General features: G+C 48.4%; 1 protein-coding gene across 1 annotated transcript in view; it reads left to right on the top strand.

Annotated features, from left to right (window-relative positions):
• The window catches only part of ERGIC1 (endoplasmic reticulum-golgi intermediate compartment 1), a 94435-nt gene that overhangs the window by 45935 nt on the left and 27278 nt on the right, over nt 1–21222 (top strand). Inside the window, exons 4-5 of the mRNA XM_024199339.3 lie at nt 18851–18945; nt 19842–19966. Coding sequence (XP_024055107.1) covers nt 18851–18945; nt 19842–19966 — 220 coding nt within the window. The remainder of the gene's footprint in view (nt 1–18850; nt 18946–19841; nt 19967–21222) is intronic.

Here is a 21222-nt window from a genome sequence, read left to right on the forward strand (position 1 = left end):
ATTGAACTCACAACCCTGGGTTTAACAGGCCAATGCTCAAACCACTGAGCTATCCCTCCCTGCACTACAATCCCTGGGCATCTATACATCTGAAAAAGAGAAAATACAGTAGATTGCTGATAGTTAAATGATCTTGTCCAGTCCACTACCAGCCCACGAGACTGGCTAAGACCCCCTGAAAGAATCCTAGATTCACTAAGAAAATGCCCTCCATAGCCATCACCTCCCAGTCAGTGACACCCTCAAAACATCTGTTTTGACCCACTGGTTGAGGATCACAAACTATCTCCCATTCCAGATCCTGTGCTGTACTCCTCCATCTTTATGGGGATCAACTTTCCCATTTTCTACCTCCCTGGGAGCTTGTCACCTCAGACAGATAAATCCTGGAGGTGATTTCTACAGGTAGTTCCATCCAGTTCAGCTCTTTACTGCCCTCCCACTCATTCCCGTCCCTCTTCAGGGACGCTTCTCATGAGGATCTCTTGGGGCAGGAGGTATCAGGCCTCCTAACACTGGACCTGATCGAACCTGTTCCACTGAACTTCGTTGGAAAAGGGTTCTATTCTCGGTGTCTGGGGCCCTATGAAAACTGGAGGATAGAGACCAGTTGTGGACCTTGGGACTCTGAACACCTTCATCCATGCTCAGCAGTTCAGAATGGCAACCCTACTGCAATAACTCCCTCTCTGGATCTGCAAGATTGGTTTGTCTTCTTCAACCTTCAGGATACTTAACGTCATGCATCCCTCACCCAGACAAGTCCTACATTTTGTGGTAGGCAGAGACCACTACCTGTATTGCATCATACCCTTCAGCCTTTCCACTGCCCCAAGGGTCTTTACCAAGGTCCTATTGGCTGTCACAGGCTATCTTTGCTAGATGGGAATAATTGTCTTTCCCTACTTGGAGGATTGGTGCCTGAAAGGTTGCTTATTTTTCAAGGCACAGACAGCAACCAGAAAAGCTCTGCCTCTGTTCTACTTAGTGGGCCTCTGTCTTAACGCAGAAGAGTCTACCCTCACAGCCACTCAATACATAAGCTTCATTGGGGCCACTCTCTGTATTCCTCCACCACCACCAGAGCATACTTACCAAAGGACAGATTTGCCACAATGTCCAACCTTGTTTCAACAGTACAACAGAATCTGCAAACCCTAGCAAGGGCTTGCCTACAGCTTCTGGGCTACATGGTATCCTGTATGTTTATGACACCCTTAGCAAGGCTACATCTTGGTATCTTCAAGCCTGGCTGAGAACGTCTATGCCCCCAACAAGCACAGTCTATCTAAATGAGTGTCTAACATGGAGGGTCCTCAATTTTCTAAATTGGTGGAAGGACCCACAAAAGATATGCATGGGAATTTCATTCCTACAGCTTTCTCCCATGAGGCTCATCACCACAGACCCCTCCCTGGTAGGTTGGAGTGCGCATTCCCAGAACCTCACAGCTTAGGGTAAATGGACCCCTGAGGAGGTGATGCTGCATATCAATATACTAGACCTCAGAATGTTTCATTACGCTTGCCAGCACATCCTGCCCCACATCAGAGGCCAAGATTTCATTCCTCCTCATAGCCATCACCTCAGCTAGGAGAGTATGGGAACTTGGAGCCTTGATGTCTGGTCCAGCATACGCAGTGTTCTGTTGTGATAAGGTGACACTATGTCCACACCCTGACTATATAATTCTCCTGTATAATCGAGAGATTCACCTACTAGTGTTTTATCCCAAGCCTCGCTCTTCAAGAAATGGAACAAGCCTCCATGCATTACATGCGAAAAGAGCTCTTGCCTTTTACCTCGACAGGACTAGATCCTTTAGGTGTTCCACTAGACTCTTCGTCTCTATTGCAGAAGAAATTAAAGGGTGTCCTACCTCCACCCAAAGACTGTCTAAATGGGTTTCAGGATGTGACTTGTCCTGTTACGAAGCCTTGGGGGTTCATCCCCCTCGAAGAGTTATTGCTCACTCCACCAGGGCTCAATCTACCTCTGTAGCCATCCTGAAAAATATACCTATCTTGGATGCCGCACATATTTTACCATGTGCATTACGCTGTCATGCTCGGTTACAGAGCTGACATGGCTTTTGGTGATGCTGTTCTATGATCTGTACTGAATCCACCTCCTTGGCACCCTTTTCTGTCATTGAGGTACTGCTTGGGAGTCTCCTGACATGGAACACCCATAGTGACACTACTCGAAGGAGGAGAGGTGTAGAGGTCCGGACTCACCCCTGCGGCGCCTCCTGCTGGTCGTCCAGGGAATTAGCTCACCAGCCTCTGGAGCGTCCTCTGCAGGCTGGTGATCCGCCTTGTCCTCTGCACTGGCCCCCGTGTCCCTCCCAGGACCCCGGTGCCCCTTGCTCTGGGTGCTGCCCCCTGGCAATACCCACAAACGCTAGCTCTCCCCTCCCAGGGGATCCCCCACCCACTAACCCCACCTCACCTCAGGATAAGGCCACTGCCAGTCACCAGCTAGCCCCACTCTCTGGGACAGACTGCAGTATAGGCCACTCATCATCGGCAAGGTTGGGTTTGGACCTGCTGCCTTGACCTAGCCCTGGGCTGCCCTCTGTAACCCCCAGTACCCCTTAGCCTTCTCCCAGGCCACAGCCTGGGGCTATCCAGGCTGGAGCTCCCCAGCTCCTCAGCCTTTCCCCAGCCCTGCTCCACCCAGGTACTCTGTCTTAGCTCCCTGCAGCCAGGCCCTTCTCTCTCTGAAGGCAGAGAGAGTCTGTTGGACTCCTGGCTCCCAGCCTCTTTATACTGGCCATCTGGGCTCTGATTAGGGTGTGGCCCAGCTGCAGTAACTTCCCCCAATCAGCCAGGGTTTTACCTTGCCCTGCCCCAGCCCTCTGCAGGGCTTTTCCAACCCCTCAGGGCAAGAGCGGGTGTCCACTCCACTACAAGAGGTTATTTACCTTTTACAGTAACTGGATTTCTTTGAGATGTGTGTCCCTGTGGGTGTTCCACTACCTGCCTTCCTTCCTCTCTGCCTCAGAATCTCTCACTAGACTTCTGTGATTGAGAAGAAACTAGAGTGGCAGCAGGTCTGCCCCTCCCTACATACCTTTGTACTGGAGCATTAGGATGTCTAGGGTGCACGTGCAGACCCGCAGGTAGTGCTGACAAAAATCTCAGATCTAGAGTGCCTGGGCATGCATGCATCTGGATGTGGAGCACCTAGGGGGACACATCTCGAAGAACTCCAGTTATTGTACAAGTTAAGTAACCTCTCCTTCTTTAACCAAATCATCACTCTGTGACCTTGGTGTTGTGTGTCTAATTCCACTACAGTAGTCCAGTTCATTGTTTAACTAGGGTGACCAGATGACAAAGATGAAATATTGGGACGCGGGGAGGAGAGCGCAAAAAAAACCCGCCGGAGCGCCCCCCCGCCACCAGTGGCACAGCCCCGTCTCGCTCCCCCATCCCCTCGCTCCTGGGCCCAGCCTGGGCTCTGAGCTGCTGGGCAGGACGCTGCTCTGCACTGGGGGATGCGGGAGCGGGGTCAGACGCGCCCCCAGTCACCTGGGCCTGCGCTCCATGGTTCAGCCCCTCTTCTTCCTCCTCCTCCTCCTCCTCCATCATCCCGGGCTCGGGCTCCGCACGCCGCGTCCTGGGCAGGCTGGAGCTGGCTCCTAGGGCGGGCCCGGCAGGGACAAGGAGCCGGTCGCTCGCCGCAGCTCCTGCCCCACAGCGCTGCAGCCCACCCCCGCGGGGGTCAAGGCCTTTGCTGGGGCTGTGTGCGCCCTGCAGTGCCACCTGTGTCCCAGCCCGGGGCCTGGCCCAGTCACCCCCGACCCTGCGTGCCTCGGCCAGGCTCCTGCCCCTGCCCTTCCCGCAGCCTTTGGGAGCCCAACGTGAGTGCAAAGCAGCCGGTGCCTCCACACAGGTCCTGAGCTGAGCCCCCGTCTCCCTCCTGGGGGAGCAGCCCCCTTGCTAGCCCCCATTGCCCGCCCGGTGCCGGAGCTCGCAGTCACCAGCTCCACGAAGGTCACCCCCTCCCTCCAGGCTTGCGCCGCCATACAGCTGATCAGTAAGCCTGGGAGGGAGGAGGAATGCCGTGTGCTTGGGGAAGAGGCGGGGCCAGGGTGGAGATTTGGGAAGGGATCCAATGGGGCAGTGAGTGGGGAGGTGCCAGGGCGGGGATTTGGGAAGGGATCCAATGGGGAAAGGAGGGGGGGGGGACGAGAGCCCCTCCGGGCTCCGCCCGTGCGCTGGAGCGGAGGGCAAAATTGCTTGTTTGTCCCGTGTCCCGACCGAACATCGGTCGGGACACGGGACAAACATGCAAATATTGGGACAGTCCCGATAAAATCGGGACGTCTGGTCACCCTATGTTTAACAGTGTTTGGAATCCTCCTCATTGAAACAAAATTCTCAAGCATTCACTCATCTTTTTCATTTAATGGTGTCTCTTAGGAAAACTTTCATTCCTTTGAGGGAAAGCTGCTTCTTTCCTGTCCGGTCCTTTCTTTCCAGCTACCTACTGGATTTCATGTTGCGTGTGATGGATATGTTAGTCAGGCTGTAGTTTGAACACAAACCCAACCCTTTTCAAAGTAGCTCATGGTTGGTCAAAGGGTAGTATGAATGTTAAAAAAGGCAGATATCCTGCAGTTGCAGATCCCTCTTTCCTGCAGTAAGAGTTCCCTTGCCCTTTGCTGCAACTTGTTTCCTGTAACCCCAGCCCAGTGCAGTGAGCTTGTTTTACACACTTTTGACTAAAGGTGAGTGGTGTTCAACCCATCAAAATTTAATGATGTTACGGTGCTTAGTTGTTAAAGCAGGGGCATGTGAGCCATGACTCTCTGGGTTTCGTTCCCAGCTCTGCTAATGACTGCATGACCTCAGGCAAGATACTACTTCTTCCCATTTCCCCATCTGTAAAATGGGCATAATGCTTTGTCTGTCTTCTTACAACACTCTGAGACCGACCTTTTGAAAGAGATGAACGATGTATGTGCAAATGGTCATTAGTAAATGTTAACGCTGAAGGCTTTTCTGTTCAGCTGAAATAGAGCTGGGGTCCTATCTCTGATATTCATAGACACGCTCTACTGGTGGCATAGATACTAAAATCTCCCCTTACCTCTTGTCCCTGCCACAAACTTCACTCAGAAATATGGTTGACGGTGTGTCTGTGACCTCTCAAAAACATGCGCTGAATAAAACGAGAACAATTTCTTTTAAATTAGCACTAATACCAAGGGTTTTAATTCCTCAGTTACTGCTTCCTGTTTCACCTGAAATTCCCTTCCTGTCCTCATTTTTCTGCTATCCTAAAATAAACTTTATTTAGTAACGTTTGACATAGTTAAAATACATTCTGTGTTCCAGGAGTCATTTACTATCATCCTGTTAATATTACAATGACCTCACCAGAATACAGAAATTCCTGAGAAGTTAGGCAGTCTGGAACTTCCATCAGAGGCAATGCTTAGAAGATAGACCAGATAACAAGAGGAACCTAATCAGCCATTGGGGTGGAGGGTATGTGTGTCCCCCATGCTGTATGGGACTGATTAGCCACCTCTTGATTTTAAAAAGTGTGTCAGGCTTTTGAGCATTCACCCACGAAAACTTATGCTCCAATACATCTGTTAGTCTTTAAGGTGCCACAGGACTCTTTGTTGCTTTTTACAGATCCAGACTAACACGGCTACCCCTCTGAGGCTTTGTTGTGTGGCTGTTAAATAATTGCCTCGTCCAGTGCTTGACTACCTTGGCACAAGAGTGTACTCTCCCTGAAAACCTTAACCTTGGGTCATCAAAGATAGTAGTGAAATCTAGGTTGTAACTTGTTTTAATGTGTCTCCCTGGTAGGGTTGCCAGGTGTCCATTTTTTTGACCGGAACGCCCGGTCGAAAAGGGACCCTGGCGCCTCCGGTCAACCGTTAAAAGTCCGGTATAGTCGTCGGGATGAGGAGGGTGCCTGCGGCTGCGCTCTCTGTGGAGCTCAGGGCGGTGTGGGTCCCAGCAGGTAGGAGATGGATCCCAGCAGAGGGGCTGGGAAAGGCATTCGGCTGCAGGCTGGGGCTGGCAGGGTTAACCCCGGCCAGCAGGAGCAGAGAGAGGAGCTGGCCTGGCTCCCCAGGGATGGCATGCAGCCTTTGGCAGGGGATGGGGCCAGGGCGAGCTGCTGCTGCCTGCCCCAGGCCCCATAGCCTGCTCCCTGGGGGCTGCTGTGCCTGGCTCGTTTCGGGACCATGCGGCCAGCAGGTAAGGGGTTGTGGGCTGGTCAGTCTCCTCCCGGGGATGAATGGGCTGCGTGGATGCATGGGGCTAAAGTTGGGCTCCTCTCCCCGGGAATGGGTCCAAGCAGAGTCGGGCAGCAGCTGGGTGCAGAGGCCCCAGCCAGCGGCCGGGCGGTGGACACATGCAGGACGGGGTCACTGCAAATGGCGGGGGGAGGAGAAGGGGGCTTGCAGTAGCGCTCTCCCTAGAGCTGCTGTGATTTGGGCTATGCTGGGGGAGCAGTGAGCCAAGGGCAGCAGTGGGGTGTGTGTGTCACTTGTGGGGAATTCTCCCACCCACCCACCCCACCACCCCTCACATTCCAGAGAACAGGAAGAACTTTTGTCCTCGGTGCTCTGGCCTAGCCATGTGTCCAGGATTTATGGCAGATAGAGCAGCCTCTGAGGCCCAGGAAATGCCAGGGCAGCGCTGATGTAGTTGCTATTTAAGGGGCCCCCTGACATCAGTGCCTCCCAGAGCCCCCGCAAACCACACCAGCCAGAGCCGCCCAGACCCCGCACCCCAAACCCCCTGCCCCAGTTCAGAGACCCCTCACACACCCAAACTCCCTGCTGGAGCCTGTGCCCGAATTCCTTCCTGGAGTCCGCACCCCCCTCCCACACTCCAAACCCCTTGACCTCAGCCTGGAGGCCCCTCCTGCACGCCAAACCCCTCATCCCCGGCCTCACCCCAGAGCCTGCACTCCCAGCTGGAACCCTCACCCCTCCACACACACCCCAACCCCCTGCCCCAGCCCGGTGAAAGTGAGCGAGGGTTTGGAGAGCAAGCGATGGAGGAGGGGGAATGGAGTGGGTGGGGCAAAGGTGCTTGGTTTTCTGAAATTAGAAAGGTGGCAACCCTACTCCCTGGCCTACTTCGTAGATGGTGTTTTCTGTTTCCCTTTCCCTCTCTCTTCAGTTAATAATTCATTGTTCTATAAAATGCTCACGATCACCTGATCTCTAGAGACAGGTCTTTGGGGTTCCCTTAATTTAAAACAAAATTTACACAGCTAGAAAGGGGAGAACTACATCCAGTAACACATTACTTCTCTTCCCCTGGGTTATCCTGAGTCGTGTCTGGTTTGATTTTTAAAATGTAAATTTCAAGGAGCGTAAACAACTCTTCTTTCCTGACCTTAGCCAATTTAATTAAGCAATTTTTTGTGTGTGATTGTGGGTGAGGGAGGTAGGGAGGGAGAGATTTGTTTCCTGGCTTAAGAGTGCCTTCAGAGTGAGAAGAACTAAAGTCTCTTTGAGGTCTTGTCAAGCTGATGTACATCCTGGCATTGTCAGCATGATGATGTGTCTTCTCAAAGACACTTCAGGTGCTGTGACTTCTTGAAAGCCCATCTGACAGAATACAAGACTGTCTTTTCAAAGTCTGGGATAGATGGTGACTCCAGTGGGGTGGGGTGGCAAGGAATGGGAAAGCAAAAGGGGGAATTGTTCTGGGAGTAGGTGTTTGTGAGCAATAATGCAGTAAAATCTGGATCAAAACATGATGGGAGAGGGTGAGATGACCAAAGAGATTGCAGGGGGCTGATTCCATGTGGACCACCAGCATGGGAGTCTGAGGATATGAAAATCCACTTCTGCTCATTATGGTCTCACCAGGATCTCTTACTGGTAGTGACTGGGCCACTGTATTTGTGAAGAATTTCCCTCTCCATCTAGGGAAATGACAGGATATCAGAGAACAAGGTACTTCCATGTTCATAAATTCTGGTGAACTGGGCATTTTTGTTTTACTTATTACTCTCCCTTCTAGGATACCCAGTATATTGCAGGTGTTAATAACACTAAGGGTATATCTACATGACAAAATTAAGTCGATTTTTAGAAATCTATTTTATACAGTCGATTGCGTACGTCCACACTAAGCGCATTAAGTCGGTGGAGTGCGTCCTCACTACCATGGCTAGCATCGACTTACAGAGTGGTGCGCTGTGGGTAGCTATCCCACAGTTCCCGCAGTCTCCGCTGCCCATTGGAATTCTGGGTTAAGCTCCCAATGCCTGATGGAGCAAAAACATTGTCGCGGGTGGTTTCAGGTACATGTCTTCAGTCACCCCTCCCTCCGTGAAAGCAACGGCAGATAATCATTTAGTGCCTTTTTTCCTGCATTACCCGTGCAGACGCCATAACACGGCAAGCAAGCATGGAGCCCGCTCAGCTCACCATCACCACTGCTGTTGCGAGCTGGAGGCTTCTGCCTCAGGCTGCTCTCCCAGCCGGCAGCACCGCGCGGTCACACCTACCCCAGCCTACCTGTTGCTCCCATGGCTTATGAAACCTGGACAGTAGTAAGGAGCAGTTCAGCTATAGGCTGAGCAAGTGCAGAATGGTGGTAGAATGTGCCTTTGAACGTTTAAAAGCTCGCTGGCGCTGTTGGTCAGACCTCAGCGCAACCAACATTCCCATTGTTATTGCTGCTTGCTGTGTGCTCCATAATATCTGTGAGAGTATGGGGGAGACGTTTATGGCGGGGTGGGAGGTTGAGACAAATCGCCTGGCATCTGATTTTGAGCAGCCAGACACCAGGGCGATTAGAAGAGCACAGCAAGGAGCGCTGTGTATCAGAGAGGCTTTGAAAACCAGTTTCATGACTGGCCAGGCTTCGGTGTGACAGTTGTGTGTGTTTCTCCTTGATGCAAACCCGCCCCCTTCATTGATTTTAATTCCCTGTAAGCCAACCACCCTCCCCCCTTCGAAATAAAGTAACTATTATTTTGAAACCATTCTTTCTTTATTACTTAAAAAAAAAAAAGAGAGAGATTGGACAAGGTAACCCGGGTGGGGTGGGGGAGGAGGGAAGGACAAGGCCACATTGCTTATTGTAACCACACTAAAAATCAAACTGTTTGAATGACAGCCTTCTGTTGCTTGGGCCATCCTGTGGAGTGACTGGGTCCCCGGAGCCTCCCCCCCATGTTCTTGGGCGTCTGGGTGAGGAGGCTGTGGAACATGGGGAGGAGGGGAGGCGGTTATACAGTGGATGCAGCGGGGGTTTGTGCTCTTGTTGGCTTTCCTGCAGCTCCAACAGATGCTTCATCATGTCCGTTTGCTCCCCCATTAGCGTCAGCATCGCGTCCTGCCTCTGCTCTTCGCGCTCACTTAATTCTTTCCTGGCTTCTGCCACTGAATGCCTCCATGCATTAAGCTGTGCCCTATCAGTGCGGGAGGACTGCATGAGCTTGGAAAACATGTCATCGCGAGTGCATCTTTTCCGCCTTCTAATCTGCGATAACCTCAGGGACGGGGATGATAGGGGGGAGCGTAGAAACATTCTACACTCTACGATTCTGGGGGGGACTGCATGGTCACCTGTGCCGCTGAGTTTGCCACGCTGACCAAACAGGAAATTAAATTCAAAAGTTCCCGGGGCTTTTCCTGTGTACCTGGCTAGTGCATCGGAGTTCAAAGTGCTGTCCAGAACGGTCACAATGGAGCACTCTGGGATAGCTCCCGGAGGCCAATACCATTGATTTGCTTCCACACTACCCCAAATTTGACCCAGCAAGGTCAATTTTAGCACTTCTCCCCTCATCGGGGAGGAGTACAGAAGTCGATTTTAAGAGCCCTTTAGGTCGACGGAACGGGGTTGGTTGTGTGGACGCATTCATTTTTAAATCGACCTAATGCGGCTAAATTCGACCTAACCCCCGTAGTGTAGACCAGGGCTTGGTTTCTCCGCTTCCCTATGAAACCTGAGACTAATGGTACAGTTTGAGGCAGCATAGTTTAGTGTTTTGGAGTATGGGCCTGGGAGCACAGAACTCCTGGGTCCTACTTCCAGCTCTGTGTGGTCCTTGAGCATTTCTTGGATGGGGTTACAGATCGCTCATCTCCCTCTCTGTGTGTCACCATCTGTGAAATGGCTACGATGATACCTACATACCTCTCAGGGATGTTGTGAGGTTTGATTGACTAACTGTCAATGCTTTGAAGATGTAAAGTATTGTTTAAGTGCAAATTAATTTTCAACCAGCTTTTGTTACCCTGCAGGCTTCTAGTGTGTCTTTTATAAGGAAATCTCCTACAACAAATCTCTCTTCCTGCTTGAAATTTCGTAGTGGCAGCTAGTTATAATGACTGACTGGTGTGTGCAGATGTATCAGATGAGCTTATGAGCTTACCCGCTTTGCTTGTATCAACTGTATTGTGAGACTCTGCATCAATCTTTCTCCTCTTGTGCAATAAAGTAAGTCGCATTAAAGCAATAATGCCTTTCCCTAAGTGAGGTTGCATGGAAATATCTGCACTGTATGGATAGCTGAGAGAAATCCAAAGCCTTTGGCCGTGTGCCGCCTTAGCCAGAGGCATGCCAGTATGCTCCTATTAGTGCTTACCTAATGTCCCCCTACTGCAGAGTGGCTACGTGCAGTGTGTGTGCACATGGGTGTAGGCAAGAAAACAGCCTGTGCAAGATGCAGTCTGTGTACTACTTCCCTCAGTGCCTGGATTAGACTACCCCATTCATGGATCTCCCTCTGCCTTCTTGTTGCTGTAACAATTAAAACTTCTTATATGCTCCTTAAATTTCCACTGCCATCAGAAGTCTGATGTCAATAACTCTCTTCCCCCAATTGAAAGGTCAGTATCTTTGACCCTGCCCATTGATTTAGCCTGCATGCTCTGTATGGCAACAGACTAATCTGGGAAGTGAAAGAAATTGCACCTTCAACTCTAGCATGGCAGTCAGAGCACTAACCACTAGGTATGCTGGAGATTTTGTGGCCTTTCCTTTTCCCAAACCTGCTAGATAGTCTTGGTGGCTAGCTCACTGCACAGCCATGTGGAAGATTCAGTTTTAATTCCTGGCTGAGGTTACATATCCTTCAGAAATAGAATGCCTACGCCGTAGTGGGAGAGGGCAGCACCTTACATTATTCAACTGCAATACCTCTTGCCAGCTAGGGGAAGCGGAGATTAGCTCAAAAGGGGCTTCCTGATGAGAATGGTGGTGACCTGAAGTCTTTGTGAATAATAGGGCACAAGAAATTAAGAGAGCTCCATGGCTCTGCAGGGAAGGATAAATAAAGAAAAGGAGGTCAGTGTCTCATATTTGAGCTTTTACTAAGTTGTCAGTCACAAACACATATCCTGTCCCACTGAGCAAATGACTCAAACAGTTAGGAAAATAAAGCTGCAAGTGTTGAATGCCTCTGGTATTTCCTGGGCAGGATCAATTGCAGGTTGAGGACCTCCAGGAGTTGCTCATCATAATTTTAACGGCCTCCCTAGCTCATCTCACTGTTACATCATAAATTAAGAGCATAGAAATAATCTGTCCCTTTTTTTAATTAACCCAGATCTAGTTCTAGATGGTTGTTATTATTACAATATTGTAACTGGTGAGATAATAGTCATGTATCATGTGACCTAATTAATACTCTGTGGAAGTGACGTTAAGAATGTTTCCAAGTATTTCACAATTAGAGGGAATGAAGTAATTAACCCAGTTGATTTGCCAGTAATTGGTAGCTGTGCAGTGGAAGCATGGCCTTGATTCCATTACAAATATGGCAAATGTGTGAATATGGCAAATCAATTATTGTTGACCAAATAACTTGCGTTAAGAGCACCAGAGTGGAGTTAGTTATGCAATTCTGAAGTAACTGGCTAGGTTTTAGTGACTTTCTCTCAAATGAAAGCTCATGGCCCACTGTGAGGCAACTACTTGGATAAAGTACCTACAGTAAAATAATTACCTTCATATAAAAGTATGAGTAGTCAGCAACCAAATCTATCATTCTGTCCAGGGCTTGAGTCTTACCATTGGGACACCTGTTCTCTCTCTCTCTCTCTCTCTCTTCCCCCCACCCAAAAAAAAAAAATAAATAAAAAGATCCTGCACATGTCTGACAGGACAAACCGGCATCTTGCAGTGCTCACATACATCTACAGTTGGTCACTAAGGGCTTGTCTACATGGCAAGTTATTGCACCAAAAGCCAGGATGTGAATCTACGGTGTCCCAGATTGCCACACTATAACGTTCCGTGTGGACACAGCTATAGCGCAGTGAAAGGTCCCAGAGGATGGCTTAACATACTACCCCTTGAAAGCATAGCATGTTAAGCTGCACGCCGGGACTTAGTACTGTAGCAGTATCCATGTGGGATGTTGCAAGCTGATGCAGTGTAGATTCATACCCGGGTTTGTTACACAGTAACTTGCCATGTAGCCCTAACTATACAAAGGGAGCAAGGAGGCTAGAACTTATGATCTTCTATTCTAGGTCAGTGAGCTATAGGTGCAGTTCCACTAGTTCATCCAGTTGGGGGAAATGATAAAACAGACTTATTGTAGAAGAGGAAACAGAATGACAGTTAAGACTCTTGGTTGTATTCCTAACTCTACCACTAATTGGCCTTGGGTAAGTCACATAACTTTTCTATGGCTTACTGTTCCAACCTGTAAAATGAAGATAATAATACTTAATTTTTTACTTCCCACGGGTGTTGATAGGCTTTTTAATGTTTGCCTAACACTTTGAGATTATCTAATGAAAGGTGTTGTATGGTGGGGAAGTTGTTATGCTGTTCATCCTAATCTATGTGTTTGTGGGTTAACAGGAAACGGACGGTTGTGCCATTATGTCATTTACAATGGCTGACTCAAATGGATGTTGACGTCTTTAACGTGGATCTCCCCTCTTCCCCACCTCCCTGAGAACTGCATTTCCTTCCTTTGTAGGACTGTGTGTTTTGTACACTTCTCAGCTTAGCAATGAGACGGACGGTGACCTTTTAAATGAGGAAGTGACCAGAACGTAGGCACAGCAAGAAACTACAAATGACAGAGCAATAACATATGTCCAACTTATTTTGCATTAGAGAATTTGCTGTCCCACTTTTCATTCCTTATTGAGAATTGGGAAGATGACATTACATTGTATAAATATTGATTCTCCCATCCACAGACAGAGGAAGCCAATTGTTGAGCAGCCTTTGCAGGGGACTGTACTGCTGGGAGCTCATCAGGTGGACAAGGAAAACAATGGGTAGGCTCAGATAGTGTGTCTGAGACACTGAGCAGCCCTGCAGAGGCCTATGAGGGTCATCACCTAGGAAAGATGGAAAATCTTTTGAGATGACCCCTCTTTTCACAATGTTTAAATCCCAGCAAGGCTAACTGTCGTCTATTGGACCTGAGAGAACAATGCAAAGTGGGAACACACTGGCAGCAGGGTTTCCTCTGAAACCTTTCTCAAACTGTTGGGGTGAGACAGAGACTGTGGTGCCTGGGAGCAGACAATGTATCAGAAGAAAGGCAGCAGAAGAGGCTGGATTCCTGTGAGGCCACTTTGGGAGGGCTTGGACAGAGACTGAGGTTCAGAAGGATTAAACATGTCTCCTTTTGTGTCTGAAGGATCATAGGCATCTGGACACCTGCAAGTGCAGAAGTGTTTAATGTTACTGACCAGGGACCCTGGAAAAAATAATTCTCTTTTTGTTGGAGAAACAAAGCTGTTGTATCCCAAATGTCAGTTCTAAAGGCTCCAATTTGGGGAGTGTCTCGTTTTTTATCTGGGTGAAATCCTTGAGTGATAACAAACTGCTCTGTTACTGTCCCCTGTATCCGCATGTGCAGTTTGCACTGTCTGCAGGCTTGCCAAAGAATCCCTGAAACCTTCCGGTGCAAGTTTGTAAGCAAACGGCATGAGGGAGTGAGGAGCCCAGCAACATCTCCTAGGAATCTGAAGTATTTCTAGAAGCAAATCAAATTGTTTCTGACTGGGGTTACGGTTTATGCCGTGTAAGGAAGCTCTCTCACTCTTTCCCCTGAAATCGTGACTGCGAGCACTTGGGGTGGGAGCGGTGTGTCTTCCCCCCGCCTGCCCTTGTGCCCTCACTTGCCCCTTTCATACACCTCAGGAGTAGTCCCTAAGCAAAGCCAATAAAAAAACACAACCCCTGCCCTGCCACCAGAAGCAGCTGTGAAGCAGCAGTGCTTGCCTGCTGCTCCTCTGGTTTTGGGAGGGACTCGAACCATCCTTTGAGGCTACAATGCAGCCCTAAAAGGCAGCCACCTCTTTAGAATCCATATCTGCAATACTCCCCCTGCCCAGCTTCGCGATTGTATTGTTTCTGTGACTGTCTGAGCCAAGCCGTGGTGCAGGAATCTCACATTCCCATTGCCTGCCCTCCAGAAGGGTAGCTGTATGCACGGTGGCATAATACCTTGGGCCGACTCCTTTTCTTTTGCTGGAGTCTCTAGCCCTCCAGCAAGGGCTGCTAGCCACTGTGTCACAAACTGCACATATTATTTCCCACTTCACATCAGTGTTGACTGCTTAAATAATGGGAAAAAACCCATGAGACTCTTAATTCCCCTTCTTGGCCTTAGGGGGAGGGATGGCAGCTGGACAGCAAGTGCCTTAAATAAAGGGGCATAATACAGAAATCTGCCAGTTCCATGAAGACCCTAGTAGTGGCTCAGGGGGAGTTCATAGAAGGAGTGACCTTGACACGGGAGCTCTGCTTTAGCTGCATGTTTCCAGTTTGTCTTCTGGGAGTGAAACTTCCAGCTCAGTGAAGGGGGATGACATTTTCTTTGAGGCCTTCCCCTAGCAAGCTAAGCCCATAGCTCATTATTAGGTGTGCAGCTGTGACCTGGTGGATGGAGCATGGGATGGGGAGTGAGGAGTCCTAGATTCTGTTCCTGACTCTGTCACTGGCTTTGCACCCTTGGGCAAATTGCCATACTTCTCTGCCCCAGGTATCCCATTTGTAAAATGGGAGTGATTCTACTGCTTACTTCCCTTTGTAAAGAGCTTTGAGAGCTACAATGAAAAAGCATTATGTAAGCACAAATTATATCATGTGAACTATTCCAGTACCCTATTATAACTTACCTTGGAGAGAATTAAGGGTTAATCATGTATGAAGCTGCGTTTGACTTCCTTGCTGGGTCATAACCTGAAAATGCCCAATAAAAATTAAAAATATTGATGTCCTTGGAGTATACCACAGCTCTTTGAAGTGATCAATGAATTTTTGAACCTGATACACATTCCATTTCTAGCTCGGGCATGGAAGCGTCTTTTCATTGGTAACGTTAAACTGTCCAAAGCAGTGACGGGGTGTGGCCCAAATCTCAGACAGCAGAGAAGAGTTGGGAGAAAGCCGGACACTATTATGAAACAGACTGACTGACTGGTAGACTGGGATCCTGCTGGAAGTACTTATGGGGTGTAGAAAGCTGCAACATTTCTGTTAGGATTAATGCCTCTTTTGGCTGAGGTCACTCCTGGAAGCCGTGTCGCAGGTATGACTTAATTTTTGGCACTACATAATCTCTCAATAATAAATACCTTCTGTCAGGAAGGGGAGCTCCCAGCCAAGAAGCTCCTAAGCAGGTCACAAATGAGCAAACTTGCCCTTCCCTCTGTGTCATTTTTATTAATCACGTGAAATATATGTGAGGTAACTATTACCAACAGCTTGTCAGGCCAGTTAACAGAGAGGAGATGGTAGCAATGTGGAGCTGAACACCAACACTGTTTTGGTTTCAATCAAACACCAATCACATTCACTGATCTGGTGATCATTATCTTCTCAACCAAACTTGTTACCTGTTTCCCTGTAGGCAAACCCATCTCTCTCTGCACTCCCTACTGGATAAATGTCATGCCATTCACCAGCTAGAAGCTCATGGTCCAGAGATGGGCCCTCAGAGCAAAAGCACTTTGACTCATCTTTTAGCACCCTTCGTCTGTACTGTCTGTTAGCTCCTCTGGCCTGGGACCTTTTTTCGTTTTGTTTGTCAAAAGGGCTTAGCACACTTTTGAGCACTAGATGAAAAACAATGTGGCGTTCTCACTGCTGAAGATAGTAAAGCATATCTGCAAAAAGTAGACTATTATATCATATATATTACATATTGGCAGATACAGCCACTAATGTGCTTATCTGGTCTGGCTGGATAGGACAGAGATCGAAAAGATCTTCTAGGTCAGTGGTTCCCAACCTTTCAGTGTGGGCGGGCACCGGACGACTAGCCACCAAAATGCCGCCGAGGAGCGCAGCCGCCGGACAAGCAGCCGCCGAAATGCCGCCGACAAGTGGCAACACCAAGAAGCGTCACTGCCGAAATGCCACCGAGAAGCAGCGTCATCAAGAGGCGTCGCCGCCGAGAAGCAGCAGCATTTCGGCGGCGACGCTTCTTGACGTTGCCACTTTTCGGCGGCTGCTTGTCCGGCGGCTGCGCTCCTCGGCGTCAGGGCGCAGTAGGCAGGCATACATAGATGCCCACGGGCACCGCGTTGGGGACCACAGTCCTAGGTAATCTTATCCATCTCTTTGGTCCAGTGCAGGATTTCCCCTACAATATTTTCTCCAGAGCTTTATCTGGACTAGTTTTTAAATCTCCCAAGCAAATGGGCTTCCAACTGTGTCTGCAGTGTATTTACCATATTTTAAGTGTTCAAAATAAGCATAAATGGTGGAACTAACAAGATTTGTGCCAACCCTAAATGTTCCATTGTTTTCTTGTATTCCTTCTCCCAGTCTGAGTCTGTGTTTCCTCACCTTACATGTGAGGTGCCTGGTGCTATAATATACTACCACCACACACAGAAAACTGTTCCAGAGTTTATTGGATCTCGCTATCCAAGAATCTTTCCCCTGATATTTTCTAGCCTAAATGCTCTTCATCTCAATTTCATGCCATTGTTTTGAAGTTCTATGCAGAGTTCCAAGTGAGTCACCAGGGGAAGGAGATGTAATTAGAGGGCTGGGAGAGGGGCACACCAGCCAAAAAGGAAGGGTCGAAAGTTAGGAATCATATGAATCGGAGAAACCTAAAACACCTGTCCCCTCCAGCAAGGAGCTCAGACAGGGTTAATCACAGGTGAGGAGACTAATCCTAAATGTGCCATCTCACAAACTGCCCCTGCTTCTGCCACCCAATGTGGGTGGCAAAAATTGATTGTGATCAGCTGCACAAATGGGCCTTTCTAAAGCTGTCTCTACACTGCCACTTTCAGCGCTAAAACATTAGTTATTCAGGGGTGTGAAAAAACACACCCCCTGAGCGTTAAAAGTTTTAGTGCTGAAAAGCGCCAGTATAGACAGCGCTTTATCGCCGGGAGCTGTGGTGCTGGCAATAAAGCTGCCACCGCTCGTTCGGGGTGGTTTTTTTTTTTATTGCCGGGAGAGCTCTCCCCCGGTGATAAAGCGTGACTACACTGCCCACGTCACAGTGCTTCCGCGGCCACGCTGTAACATGGGTAGTGTAGACGTACCCTTATGGGATAGGTGGCAGTCTCCTTTCTCTAAAACCATTTCTGATGTATCAGATTATATGTTGTAGCTATGTCAGTCCCAGGTTATTTGAGAGACAAGGTAGGTGAGGTAATATCTTTTATTGACTGCAGAGGTGTTAACAGACCACTCTACCTTGAATGGTCTCTTACAATATGTGCTAACTACTTATGCTAAACAATCTGTTACACCTTGCATTTTGCTGTGAAGACTAAGGCCTTGTCTACACTACATAGTTTTGTCAACAAATATTATGTCGACACTCAAAAAGCGCTATAATAATCGGTATTGCATGTTCACACTCACTCCCTCTGTAGGCAGAGTGCATCCACAGTTGGGGCACTATCATTGACAGTGTGAGCAATGCACTGTGGGTACCTTTCCCACAGTCCAACTCGACACCTTCTGCCACTAGGTCTTGTGGGAAAGCGGAGTGGATCGCGGTGCATCTAGGGACTGGGCTTAATGTCCCATGATGCATTGTTTTCTGTCCCAGCATTCCATGGGCTTCTGGCTTTCTTTCGTGGCATTTTTCAACAGCCTTTATTTACTGTTCACCCCGCCATCTCTGTGTGAAGGGATGGATCCCGCACTGCTCTCCTATGCTCTGATAACTGTCGTGAAGACATTGCAGATGGCAGTACAGTTAATCACAAAGTTCCTAACTGAAGAAGACTCCCAGTTGCCTGACGTGCTGTGTGATATGGATAGGACCAACCAAATGTTGGTCTAATAAAAGATATTACCTCACCTCCTTGACTCTCCAATAATATCTTTTATTGGACTAACTTCTGTTGGTGAGAGAGACAAGCTTTTGAGCCCCACACAGCTCTTTTTCAGAACATCTTACATCCAACATATCCTGGGACAGACATGGCTACAACTTTGTATATTTCAGATTATAGGCTTCCTTTTTCCTAAGGGGGGTAGGAGCCCCATAATGCAGAGGACTAGTGCCTTTCACCTCTAGAAAGAGCAGTCTTGTTTCATGTCACCAGTGGAAACCCCTTTTGGGGGAAGTCTATAACTTTTTTTTTTTTTAATTAGAGAAAGTGAGTTGACTTTGTTTCCTACTGGAGTGAGTGAGGTGTGGGGAAAGCCCCTCTGTCCTGCAATTGCTATGCGCAAGTTATAGAGTCAGGTTGCTAGTGTCTATACCCATCCGATTTCATATCTCCTCTGGAAAGGCTTTCTTCTCACTTAATTTCTGAGCCTTTTTAGCACCTGTCACACAAACTAACCCTAACTTTCCCTCCCTGTGCAAATTCCCCTACTGAACAGTAGCTGTGTGTGTGAGTTACAAAGTGAAATCATCTGTGCTCATCTCCCTGCAGAGTTAACGAGCTCTACGTAGACGACCCGGACAAAGAGAGCGGAGGTAAAATAGAAGTGAATCTGAACATCAGCTTACCGAACCTGCACTGTGAATGTAAGTGTCTCCGTTCAGGCCTAGATTTCTTGCTGTATTTCTAGAGGTGGCTACTCAAAGCTCTAAGTTTACTCATTTAACGTGAGATCGGAGAGCAATCCCCACCCTGTATTTTGGTGAAATGTTGTTGCCCTTTTCTCCTAGGGAAGAAATAAAAACTCTACCTTGTCCAGTGTATTTGTTCTTCCCTTTCTGGGTAGTATGACTGTAGAAAGAGGCATTAGAGAGAGGCTTTTCTATAGTGTGTTGTCCTCTCTATAGGGAATCAGTTGTACCCATGTTTACACAATCCAGGGGCCCATGTTTATACAATCCAGGTGTGAGAGGGAGGTCAGATTTCTGGAGTGGCTGAGTCTCTGTAAATACCCTAGTACTTCACATTCTAAGCCAAGTCATTTTTCTTGCGATCCTACCTAGCAATGGAATATGACTCTGCCCTCCTTCAGTTCTGACTAGTGACCCACCTCCCTTAGTGAGATCTGACTAAATCTGGTTTCCTCTTTCACTGTCTGCTCTTTTGTGTCTGGGAGTAAGACACCTTTGAGTTCTAATCACAGCTGTCTGACTCAGATGTCACATTTGGCCTTAGGTGATTTGCCAAACTTCTCTGCCTCACTTTCTCAATCTGAAAAATGGGAATTAGGCCTATCTCCCAAGGGTGTAATGTCCTAAATTATTAATCATAAAATATTCTGAAGCTGAAAAGCTCTGGTAATTATTCCATCACTGCTGATGGGTAGCAATGATGTTTATTTTAACAGGTGAATTTACTTGAACGATTCTGTCAAATGCCAGGAAAAAGTTGTTTGTGCCCCACAAAGAATTGTGCACACCTGTTCCTATTCGTAACTTTTTTTGTGTTTTATCTTTCCTTTTCCCCCCTCCCAACCGGGTAGTGGTTGGACTGGACATTCAGGATGAAATGGGAAGGCACGAAGTTGGCCATATTGACAACTCAATGAAAGTACCTCTCAATAATGGGGATGGCTGCAGGTTTGAGGGCCACTTCAGCATCAACAAGGTGAGTGTGAATGACACCTGTTGTGGGTGTAGGGTGGTTTGGGAGCAGCTGGCAAGCCCCATATGCAAAGCACTCATGAAAGCCCACATCTGAATGGCTCTGCAGTTACTGTGGTTTCAAATCAGGACGTGAGCTCAGCTCCCTGGTGCTGCAGTATAGTACTAGGAGGAGAGGCTGCACAGTTAGACCAATAGAAGTATTAAATCAAGCGCCCATATACCCTTGTCTAGAACGACATTCCAGGCGTCACCTCTTGAATAGCAGAAAATAGGCCTGTGTTGTGGCCAACAGCCCCTTTCATTAAAACAGGCTCTAATGTCTTAGGTTGTGTATGAGCTATTGGGGAATGCAGAATGGCTGCTGTGTTTGCCCTCCATAATCATAGAATATCAGGGTTGGACGGGACCTCAGGAGGTCATCTAGTCCAACCCCCTGCTCAAAGCAGGACCAATCCCCAGACAGATTTTTACCCCAGTTCCCTAAATGGCCCCCTCAAGGATTGAACTCACAACCCTGGGTTTAGCAGGCCAGTGCTCAAACCACTGAGCTATCCGTCCACAGCACCTCCAGTACATGGCTCACTGCTGTACAAAGAGCTCTGGCACATTTTGATCCAAACTCTCTCCTAGTCCAAGAACTGCAGTGATTGGAATGTTCCCCCTTTGGGGATGCCAGCTTGACAGAAATGGCTTTGTGTTTAGATGGGGTGGCATGAACACACATGTGCGTCTATGCGCGCACACCTATGTGCTGTATAGAAATGGAGCTCTGGCATGCTCTGAGGGAATGAATATACAGGCCTAGGGAGATTCCTCTCTGGGATGGGTGTGTCCAGAATTGGTTACTCTTGTTATGTAATGCTGCAGATGACTAAATGGGGTGTGGGGATTGGGAGGGTGTGGCTCACTGGCAGCTTTTCATGCCTTGTCATGTACCACAGAGGCAGCCAAATCCTGCTTCCTTCTCCCCCTCCCAGATCATGTTAAATCACATCTAAAAATAACAGGCAGAACCCCTTGCTTACGCTGTGGCATGAAAATGGTTTAGACTTGCTTGTTCCTTGAGGCATAGTCTTTTTCCCCCCCTCTCTCTCCCATTGAGCAGCCAGCGAGACTGATGACTGACTAGATACTAAGCTGGGATGGGGCTCGGTGCAGTTTCATCTTTTTGCTCTGAAAGTCTGAGAGCTCCCTGAAGTGTAGGGCTAAGGTAGTTAACTCCTGTCTGGTACGTGTAATGTGTCTGCTTTCTGGCAC

Source organism: Terrapene carolina, unplaced genomic scaffold (assembly GCF_002925995.2).
Source record: "Terrapene carolina triunguis isolate 2854851 unplaced genomic scaffold, T_m_triunguis-2.0 Scaffold629, whole genome shotgun sequence".
Lineage (NCBI taxonomy): Eukaryota > Metazoa > Chordata > Testudines > Emydidae > Terrapene > Terrapene triunguis.